Genomic DNA, 12,016 nt, shown 5'->3' on the forward strand with positions numbered 1-12,016 from the left:
TACATTTTACTGAAGTTGGTGTGTTTGGAGTTTTTATCTGATTTCTTCAGCGTGATGTACCATGTGTATCGAACTGACTTATTTCGGGAAAGGCTAGCCGATCATTACCTTTTCTTCACTAAAATACGCAGGCCACTTCAAACTCTCGATACCAACCTGTAAAAGCATTTATTGTAGTTAGGTTGTGTCACTTGTGTGTGTGTTGCCAGAGCAATATTTATGATATTTAAAGCTGTCCGCTTTCACGTGATATGTAATTATCCTGCGTAAAATCTTTCGAATATAACATGAGCGATTGGTAAGTTAAAATAATCCTGCAACTAACTAAGTTACCCTTCTCGCTTGTAGATAAGTTCTCTCATTGCGTTCAGTGAACTTCAATGTCAGCCATGTCTAGCTACTAATGGGAGATAAAAAGAAAATTAATATTTTTAAAATATATCACACGTACGTATGAATAAGCTGGCATTATTTTTTTATCATTCCGAGAAATATCAGAATTCTGGTATTTTCTAGAATTTAGCAGGAAAAAGCTTGTCGGGTCTATTCACGTGGAAAATTTTGGCCAGTTCAGGTTCTAATAGGTGTTGGGCCAAGTGAATTGTAATAATCGGTGACAACTGTGACTGAAAAGTGTCAGTTACAACATGGATTGTTTAAGTGATAATCGTAGTGGGGCTTCATTAAAATTTTAGCAGGATATGAACCAAATTATCAGTTGGGTTCATATTTTGCTTTACTTGAAAAGAAAATCATTTATTGTAACTTTACAAAATTACCTTTTATTTCATTTATTTATTTGTTTATTTTATAACAATTACGAAAGGAATAATTGTATGTAGGCGCTAAATCGAAAATAACCGATAATCTCTTCCCCACCCCCCCCCAAAAAAAAAAAAACCCATGCACACTGGCTCATTTAGTTTTATCAACAGGATTTCAGCCATAAGCAGCTACAGATATTAATTGGTGGTTGGCTTAATGGGGATTTCAAATTTATTTGTCAGCCGCGAAAATAGTTCTCTTCATATTTTATCTGAAATTATCACTTTAAACAATCTTACATCTTCAACAAGCATTATTTACAAGTAAAGTTTTGAACTTATGTGATTTTATCCATCATTTATAAGTCGTGGTGAATATACACTGGTTCATTATTTTACATTTCAGACAAATTGGGATATAGCCTAGTGGTCAGGCGCGAGGGTGCATAAGTACACATGCCTTGAATGACCGGGGTTCAAGCCCGTGACTACTGAATACGGTGCTGTTTCTTGTATTCTGTGTATCTTGTAAACTCCTCTGACCGTTCGGTCGTCCCGGAGTATAAACAGAAAATTTATTTTATTTTTCATGTGACTATACTTCCTGAATTCTCTCCTTCTGAAATTAAGAAAACTAAGTTTTTTAGAAAACTAAGTTTTTTAGATGCAGAGGAAGCAATATTTGTAATGTGCTTGTGCCAAGAGAGATTCGAAGTCAGGGTAATCCCCAAAAGAGATATATCATTTTGCCTAGAAATCGAAGTGTCACCAAAGATAAGCATAGGAGCAGAAGAATCCTTTTTGCGAGTTATATGACAAGACTGAGTTTCAGAAGGATTGAAATCAACTAAGTTGTCTTTGCCCCACTGGAGAATTACCTGGAGATCGGCATTTAAGGAATTGGTAGCAGATTTTCGAGAAGTTTAAGGTGATTGAGCAGGACAAGGTTTCTCAAAATAGAAAGTGGAATGCAATTTGCTGTCATCGGAAAAACTATGGATGGGTATTATATACAGGGTGATTTACTACCAGTGTGACAAACTTGCAGGAGGTGTAGGGGGCACAAAGACGAATCGGAATCACATAGCATTGCAGGGTTCGAAATGCCTTCGTCATGCGATAGAGGACATTGAACGGGAGGTTGCATGAACAGCGATCCCGCTGGAAGTCAGCATTTGCGAACCGTTTCTGTTGAAGAAACCAAGTAGCAAAAGTCCTCCGGAGTGGATAAACCACAGGATCCAATGATTGGACGCGTTGCAGATGGTATGAACTCATTTGGTTTGTTGACAGTATCCTCCATAAAGTGGATTGGGAAAAACCCAATCGTTGGCCTATCGCTCGAGTATGAGTACTCGAGCGATAGGCCAACTCAGCGTTGTTATGGGCCTATATGAGAGCTTGAAGGACAGGGTGGATGCCTTCGAAGGATCTAAATTGAGGGACCCATCAAGCTCTCAGCTGCCCACATCAATGCCAGAGCTTGCACTTGGTCATCACGCAACACAGCGGCAACCCCCAAGGCAGAATGCGCTGATCCCACAGGAACTAGTAGTTGTCGGTGACCTCAATTGTCAGAGAAACGGGGAACATGCTTTGTAAAAAGGATCGGTGGAACAGGACCAGGGTATGTCTGCCAGGGGCAAAGGTTAATGATGTTGTAGAGTGGATATCATCTTTTAAGGGCACAAAAGGTGATAAAGTTGTACACGTTGGCACTAATGATATTAAGAGTAGGAGACCGGCAGAATTACTTAACAAGTACAGGTCACTGTTGAAAAAAAGCCGTGAATTAGGGTTGAATTTGAAAGTGTCTGCAATTCTGCCCAGACACGATAGGAGAGAGTATATGATGAGAGCCTTGTCAATCAATTCGGCCCTGGAAAGATTGTGCAAGGCTCAAGGGGTAAAAGTTTTTTCAGCCTGATCTGTACTTGTTAACAGGAGAGACTGCTTCTACAGGGATAGGATACACTTAAATAGAGAGGGCGCAAGAATATTTGCTGATGCTATCGAGGCAGTGTTAGGTGGGTCGGAAAACTAGCTTGGGGGGATACAAGGACTAATAGATTAACAGTAGCCACTGGCAGAGGTGAAAGTGATTCTTGCACTGCTTCTATTGGAATGAGCAGCAGCCTGGAAAACAAGATGCAGAATATTTCAGAGACTGCTGGGAGTCATTGCGGTACAAGTAAACACATGGGTTGTGTTAGGGTAGCTAAGAATAGGAACAGGTGCATGTATACTTGCATGTACACCAATGCTAGGAGTTTAGTAAATAAATTTGATGAATTTGAGGTATTGCTCAAAACATCAAAGGCAGATATTGTTGGGATATCAGAGACGTGGTGTCACACAGATATAAGGAATACAGAACTGGAATTTGGGGAGTACAATGTGTACAGAAAGGATAGACAGGATAGGAAGGGGGGACGGGTTATGCTATTAGTTAAGAAACACATAAAATCCAAGGAAGTGAAGCCAGTCGACATCGCTGGACACTGCAGTGTCGAGTCAGTTTGGTGTGACATAAGCATTGGGAGATCAAAATTGAGAGTAGGAGTGTGCTATAGGCCTAATGACTGTGATGAGTATAATAAGAAACTGTACAGGGAAATAGTGTGGGCCAGTAAATTAGAGAGTCTTATAATGGGGGATTTTGATTTTCCCAGATATTGACTGGAATTTGTGGGTTGGTCACTCACACACTAGCAAGGCTTTTGTGGATTTATTGGATGATTGTTTTCTACATCAGCATGTTAGAGAGGCAACTAGAGGGAGTAATACTCTTGATTTGATTATCTGTAGTGAATCTTCATGCATTAAGAATCTGCAGATAAAGGAACCACTAGGTGGCAGTGATCACAGTGTGCTGAAGTGGGATTTACTCTAAGACGTAACTACCATCAGGGGTAAAGGGAAGGGTTTTTGCTTTTGTAAAGGCGACTACGATGGTCTGAGACTGTATTTAAATTCTATACAGTGGGACCAACTGATGATGTTACCAACAGCAAATTCAAAATGGGAAGCGTTCAAAGAACTTATCTTGGAAGCTACTAGGCTGTACATACCAACTAAGAAATATTGTTCAAGGTTTAAGCCTAAATGGATGTCAGGTGAACTGAGACATATGGCAGAGAAGAAAAATGCATGGGATACATATAAATTAACATGAGACACAGAAGCCTATGATAGATATAAGCTGGTCTGTAACCAAGTTACAAAGGAGGTTAGGCAGGCGAAGGCAGATTACGAGAAATCTTTGGCAAAGGATGCAAAGAAAAACAGCAAATAGTTCTTTACTTATGTAAACTCTAGAAGGAAGGGGATGAATCAGATTGGTCCACTTGATATTGATGGTTCAACTGTTGATGATTCTGCTCAGGTAGCTAACAAACTAAATTATTCAAAACTAAGTTATTCAGGAAGGGGAATGCCAGAGGTGTTTTCAACTCTGGCAGTAAGCTAGATAATCTTGTAATAACTGAGAGTAAAGTGGAGGAGAAATTGTTGAAGATAAACACAAGAAAGGCACCTGGGGTGGATGCGATCTATCCAGTTATATTAAAGGAGGCCTCAAAGGAAGTAAGCAAACCCTTAGCCATAATCATGAGAGCTTTCTTAGACTCAGGGGAGGTACCCATAGACTGGAGATGTGCAAATGTGACCCCAATTCACAAAGGAGGATCAAAGGCTGACACAAGTAATTATAGATCCGTGAGTTTAACTTCTGTTCCAGGAAAATTAATGGAGGCACTGATTAAAGAAGCACTGCAGGATCATCTAGACAAGACTTCAGTTATAGCTCGGACACAGCATGGTTTTGTTAAGGGAAAGTCTTGCCTGACCAATTTGATTGGATACTATGATGCAGTCACAAAAGAACTGGATGCAGGGAATAACTTTGATATTATATATTTGGATCTTAGAAAGGCTTTTGATACTGTTGCACAAGTTGGAGCAGTGTGGCATCGGAGGCAAATTGGTGCTATGGATAAAGGGATGGTTGATGGGGAGAAGACAGAGTAGTAATCAATGGACACTGCTCATCGTGGACTAATGTTATTAGTGGAGTCCCTCAGTGTTCTGTGTTGTGTCCATTATTCTTTTCTGTATTTATAAATGATATTGATGGTGGTATAGCAAGCTTAATGTCCAAGTTTCCAGATGATACAAAGGTTGGCAAGGTTGTTAAGGACACTACTGAAGCTATGCTGCTGCAACAGGATCTGGAAAGGTTGAGCATATGGGCTGAGATGTGGCAAATGAAGTTTAACATTGACAAATGTAAAGTATTACATATAGGAAACAGCAACCCGTATCAACTCTGTGGTACTACACTGACAGTGGTAGAGAATGAAAAGGACCTGGGGGTAATTGTGCAGGCAGATATGAAGTTCTCTGAGCAGTGCAAACAGTCTGCATGAGTAGCTGATGGTGTCTTGCCAATGATATACAGGAATTTTTCTAGCAGTGATAAGTGATGATTATTTCCTTGTATAAGGCAGTGGTGAGGCCACACCTTGAGTACTGTATACAGGTCTGGAGGCCTCATTTCCAGAAGGATGTAGAGCTGCTGGAACTAGTATAGAGAAGGGCAACAAGATTAGTGAATGGAACAAAGGGTTGCTCTTATGAAGAAAGGCTTAAATTTTTCAAATTAGTGTCTGGAGACTAGGCACCTGCGAGGTGATCTCATAGAGGTGTATAAAGTGTCGAATGGTTTGAGCATGCTCAATTCTGATGGGATTCTTCCTCTTGCTCAGAATAATCACCCGAGGGCATGAATTCAAATTGAGGAAAGACAGATGTAGGATAGATGTGCAGAAATTTGCGTTTAGCCAGCAGGTAGTTAGTTGTGGAACAGACTTCCATCCCTTGTTGTGGAAGTTGATAGCCTAAATAAATTTAATTCTCAGCTGGACAGGCATTTTGAATGAACGGAGCGGTGAAATGGGAGTAGTTTTTTCTTTTTATTTTATTTTATTTATTTCTTTTTTTGCCTTTGGCTTCTTTCCCGCAGAGCCCCTAGTGGGACCCACGTTGCCCGCCACCACCACTGGGAGGTTGGCCAGGCTGCCCATCATACTCTGTTCATTAAACAGAGGTCTGGCTGTACTTATTATTTTTAATGATTTTACCAATTATCAAAAAAAGAAAAAAGCACGTAGCCATGATTTACCAAAGGCACGAAATACCTAGCTACACCTCTGGTCAAGAGTATGAGGATTGTTGTGAAACATTTCACCTTTTAATTGTCCCCAAAGCAAAAAATCTGGTGATCCCTGGGCCACAAGTTTTTTTGAGATTAATTGATCTCCGAAAAATTCCTGTAACATGGCCATCATTTCATTTGCTGTATTGCAGGTTGCACCATCTTGTTGAAACCAACATTCTCTTTCATTCAGCTCCAACAGTTTAATATACTGTTGGATTTGAGAAACTTCTCCATCCACAGTTTTGTCAAAAAATATAGGCTCTATAACACCAAGGCACGAGATGGCACACCAAACCCCTAATTTTCAGGGTATGTAATGATCGTTTTGTGATACACATTAGGGTTTTCACTGCTCCATATTTGACTGTTCTGACTATTCGCATACCCATCCAAGTGGAACCAAGCCTCATCACTAAAATAAACACTATCCAACACCTCAATTCCATTTTCGTCAACAAAAGAACAAAACCAACGACAATATCGTTCACTTTTTTTCATGGTCAGGTTCATTCACTTCCTGAATGACACCAATATGGTGAGCATGCAATTTTAACTTCTTTGTAGCCCTGAAACTGTGGTTGGTGACAGTCCGTTTAAGAAGATAACTTCCTGAGCGATTTTCTTGGTGAGCGGGTTAAGCATTACCATTAGTAGAGGCATATGATGCAAGGAAGCAAGCTTATGCAGCATCAGCCAAAAAACCACGTTCCCATTTCACCCCTCCATTTGTTCCGAATGCCTGTCCAGCTCAGCCTTAAATTTATTTAGGCTATCAACTTCCACAACAAAGGATGGAAGTCTGTTCCACCAACCAACTACCCGCTGGCTAAAGGCAAACCTCTGCACATCTATCCTACATCTGTCTTTCCTCAATTTGAATTTATGCCCTCTCAGGTGATTATTCTGAACAAGAGGAAGAATCCCATCAGCATTGAGCATGCTCAAACCATTCAAGGCTTTATACATCTCAATCAGATCACCTCGCACGTGCCTAGTCTCTAGACACTAATTTGCAAAACTTAAGCATTTCTTCGTAAGAGCAACCCTTTGTTCCATTCATTAATCTTGTTGCCCTTCTCTGTACTCATTCCAAGTGCTGTACATCCTTAAAATGAAGCCGCCAGACCTGTGTACAGTACTCAAGGTGTGGCCTGACCATTGCTTTATACAAGGGGATAATCACCTCCTTATCCCTGCTAGAAAAATTCCTGTATATCATTGACAAGACACCATGAGTTGCTCTTGCAGACTGTCTGCACTGTTCAGAAAACTTCATATCTGCCTGCACAATTACCCCCAGGTCCTTTTTGTTCTCTACCACTGTCAGTGTAGTACCACAGAGTTGATATGTTACTCAGGGGTTACTGCTTCCCATATTTAGTACTTTACATTTGTCAATGTTAAACTTCATTTGCCACCTCTCAGCCCATCTGCTCAACTTTTCTAGATCCTGTTGCAGCAGTGTACTGTCATTAGTGTCCTTAACAACCCTGCCAACCTTCGTATCATCTGCAAACTTGGACATTAAGCTTGATATACCATCATCAATATCATTTATAAATACAGAAAACAACAATGGACCCAACACTGAACTCTGAGGGACTCCACTAATAACATTAGTCCATGATGAGCAGTGTCCATTGATTACCACTCTCTGGCTTCTCCTACTCAACCATCCCTTTATAGATAGCAGCAATTTGCCTCCAATGCCATACTGCTCCAATTTGTTCAGCAGTCTTCCATGTGCAACAGTATCAAAAGCCTTTCTAAGATCCAAATATATGATATCAAAGTTATTCTCTGCATCCAGTTCCTTTGTGACCACATCATAGTATCCAGTCAAATTGGTCGGTCAGGCAAGACTTTCCCTTAACAAAACCGTGCTGTGTCCGAGCTATAAATGAAGTCTTGTCTAGATGATCCTGCAGTGCTTCTTTAACCAGTGCCTCCATTAATTTTCCTTGAACAAGTGTTCATTCAGATCAACCAGAACCTTCAATTAACAGTGATGGCTGGCCTGGGCTATTTTTGTCTTACACACTCCCAGTCTCACGAAATTTGCAATTATACACAATATTGTTGATTTTTTGCGGACAAACGACCGAGGAAATTTCATCTGAAACTCGTCTTGCACACGTTTATAAGATTTATGTCAGAAGTAAGACTCCACAGTAAAAGCAGCTCATTCTTGGAAAACAACATGGCCAACACAACGGAGTGGATGCCTGACCGAGACTAATGCATGTTACGGTGATTGAATGGCTTACCTTGGGTGCAGTGCTGCCACCTTCAAACTTTGCTTAATATTTGCCTACCCATAAGTTCTACCATCTTCATTTTAAGGTTGTCCTTTATGAAACATCCTGTAGATTTGGTGAAAACCTTTTCAATGTATTTTTATTGACAAAATTAACATCATTGATAAAAGATTTAGTGACTTGACCCTTAAGGGGGAGAGGGTCAGGGCTGGATTTACACATAAGCCAAACAAGCTACAGCTTAGGGTCTCATGTTACAAAGGGCCTCGCTGCACCATGAAAATAATTTTTTAATATTGTCACAGTGAACCGGTGAAGGGCTTCATACACGTTATAGCTTAGGACCACGACAAGTTTAAATCCGGCTCTGGAGGGGTAGTCCAATTTTGCTGCTACCTTGCCTTGACATAAGGATATCGAAGACTTTTTTTTTTTTTTTTTTTCCGATCATTAGATTGATCAATTTGAATGCCGCCAAAGTCAAGAGGGATATTCTTTTTAAAATAGCAAAATCCTCAAAAAACTAAAGTCAAGTGGACATGGAACCAGACATTACTTGTAACAGGAATTGTGACTGTTCAAGTTTTTGATAAAGGCAAAATAAAACTATTGTAATATATACAATTTACTCATGAAAGTCTAAAGCGTGGTTTGAGTAAACCAGACTATAGCTGCATATGTAGCAATAAGCAGAATGACAACCTTGTAGAGAGTGGTTAATGTTTTTTTGACTAAGGTTCCAGTCACGGTTAGTGATTCTGGTTATTATATCAGCAAATTTTTTCAGTTTATCTCATAAAAGGAAAAATAAGGGAGATGGTTATTTATAATTAATCCAAGATATTTGTTTTTAGTGACATAAGGAATACTGGAAGCATTAAGTTTAACTAATGGAGGTCTGTAAGGAATGAAAATTATTTTCATTCCTGTGATCACGACATTTGGTCGAAAAGCGTTGTCAGCTTCAGAAAGGAAAATTGTTTTGAATATTTTCGTTAGATTCTTTTTAATTTTTAATTGCATTAAATTGTGTTAAATTGGTTTTTAATTATTTATTTTTTACTCTAATGTAAGTTTTCAATTTTTTCGTTTTAATTTCTGGAGAGTATCCTACGGAAGTGTTGTACGTATTATATTGAGGTAAACTCTTCTTATTATTTTACAAATAAATATAACAAATATTTTATTATTAAGTGCATTAAATAAAGTGAATGAAATAAACAGAATTATTTATAATGCAATTTATTTCATTGGGCAGTTTCCTCTAAAATTTTTTTGTTTGAAAATGTAGCTATGAAAAAGAGTAGTTGACTTTGAGAGTTGTGTAGAAGAATAAATATTTCCTTATACAGTAGACTCTCGATTTTCCTGGATAGATGATAAAAAAACAAATCCCGGATAATCGATTTCCCGGTTAATCCAAAAATGCAAAAGTCCCCAACATACGTAAGAGTTTTGCGTAATTGCTACTATATTATTATTGACAAATCTGAATTCCGCTCAATACTTGTTAATGTTTGGCCATTTTCATACATCCTTATTAGTTTAATTTTCTAATCCAAATCAATGGCTTTCCTTTTGTTGGTAGATTTACTGGTAGCACTGTCACTTATTCTCTTAGCACCATGATAACAGTCAAAATGAAATTTTCTGAAAAGAATTATAAACGGGTAGAAAATTCTATCTTTATTGCATTTGCAATAATACCGATAGCTGGAATTGTATGGGTTTTTACGTTATTATGGTGAAATGTGTCCCCTTCACCGAAATCTTCAGTCATATAAAAAAAAAAAACCCATAAATAAAGTGTAAGAATCTTCTTGTTGTTCTGTATCTCACTTGTGTGTGCTGTGATTGTCGTTATGGATGGCTTATTTTATTTATTTATTATTTTTGTTTGTTTTAAATTTTACAATCCTAAAAAAAAAAAAAAAAATTTGAGTGAAAAAATTTTTGTAAATCCGTAGTTGCGTAAGTCGGGGACTTACTGTATGAAAAATGTTCAGCAACCTACTTTCCACACACTACTTGCGTGTCCAAATACGACGCTTCCCTTTATTTTTTGCGATTTCGATTTTAAGTCTAATAGCTCCCCTTTGTTTTTTATGATGTTGCATATAGTTTGATCACCAACATTATAATGGTTCATTAGAGATTTAACAGATGCACCGTTTTCAAACTTTTGAATAATTTAAGTTTTTGTTTAACTGAAAACGCACCTCTTTTGTGTTTACCCATAATTTTCGTGATTTATAAAAAAAAAAAAAATTACTATAAAAAAAATTCTGACATCCCTGACATAAATAACGAAACAAAATTTGTCCTTTTGCAATGCAGCGGGATGCACTAAAACAAACTAAACATTTGGTGTGTGTTTTTTTTTTTAGTGGCAGGTGTGAAGACAGCGGGGATTGCAAGATAATAGGTACACTAATCTCCCAATAACGATTTATAATGCCACTTGTCGCTTATTTACGACTTCCAAAATATCTGTTTATACCTATTCTAGGTATTACTTGAATTTTTTGATTTCTGGTTGATTTTTTTTTTTTTTTTTTATAAATTTGGAGTATTGAAGTGTCCCGGTTAATCGAGAGTCTGCTGTATTGGCAAAGAAAAGTTTGTACTTTATTTGCAAAGAAACAGTAGCCTTGTTAACCTTTTTACAAGTGACTCAGACAAAAATGGCTGACAAGTTCGATGTCCTCCAATTTTCAGAACTCTTTTGCATCTTTTAAACTGCCTACTGTTTGTTGGAAACACAGATCAGACATGGCGACATGTATGAGGAAAAAAATTCAAGATAATTCATACTTTATAAGCTTGCACGTTATTTGAAATGTACTTGACCTTGGGAAAACAGCTACACAGGTCGAGCCCCATTATTTAAGATACAAAAATTTACCTTTTGTATCTTAAATTTACAATTTAAAGAGTTAAATTGTGCTTCCATTATCTTTCAGTCAGTCAGTTTATTTTCATGGATCATTACAGCATAATAAGTTCATTGCAGTCACAGTATTGTCTTAGGATGAATTAAAATTATTAAATCATGTGTGCTACTAGAATACTACCTGAAAAACAGTGGCAACAAGAAACCAATAACAGTAAATGAAAAAATGCACTGGGATACAGTCATGAATAACAGAGGGGTTAACAATAAATTTGTACTAGACAGCACGTTTAAAAATGACAAAAATATGTAAAACTACTGCCATAGTTTTAATACATACACCGATAAGGCAAAACATTATGACCACTTACCTAATATGATGTTAGTCCTCCATGTGCAGCCAAAACAGCTTGTACCTGATGAGTTAGATGACTTTCATCAACCGGTGAAATACCACCACTTTGCTTATTGGAGGCTTGAAGTGGTGAAACCCATGTTTAGTCTCTAGAGCAAAGTTTCCGGCATCCCTCTCCCCATACTTCTCCTTCAACCCATGCACGGTACTAAGTACTATAGGTTTTGATACCTTTCATGTTTGGGGTTCTCATAATAAAAAAAAAAAAAAAAAAAAAAAAAAAGGTATGGACACTACAAAATTTCTAAATGTCTTGTGGCATCTGGTATCAACACATAACCAGCAGAACCTTTAACTCCTGTAAGGTCCATGTTTGAGATGCCGCAGATTGGAGTTGCTGTTCCAACACAAACCACAGATGCTTGATGGGATTGATGTATTAGGAATTTGGAGACCTATACCTGGAAGTCTTCCTCGTGTTCTGTGAACCAGCCTCGAACAATCCGGGCGGTGTGGCATGGCACATTA

The 12,016-nt window shown here is 38.1% G+C and overlaps 1 protein-coding gene across 1 annotated transcript in view; it reads left to right on the forward strand.

Annotated features, from left to right (window-relative positions):
- Positions 1 to 287: 287 nt before the first annotated feature.
- LOC150090164 (uncharacterized) overlaps positions 288 to 12,016 on the forward strand; it is a 69,918-nt gene continuing 58,189 nt past the window's right edge. Inside the window, exon 1 of the mRNA XM_090390183.1 lies at positions 288 to 298. Coding sequence (XP_090246309.1) covers positions 288 to 298 — 11 coding nt within the window. The remainder of the gene's footprint in view (positions 299 to 12,016) is intronic.

The sequence above is a fragment of the Mastigoproctus giganteus genome, chromosome 2 (genome assembly GCF_048544385.1).
Source record: "Mastigoproctus giganteus isolate SK-2022 chromosome 2, ASM4854438v1, whole genome shotgun sequence".
NCBI classification, from domain to species: Eukaryota; Metazoa; Arthropoda; class Arachnida; order Uropygi; family Thelyphonidae; genus Mastigoproctus; species Mastigoproctus giganteus.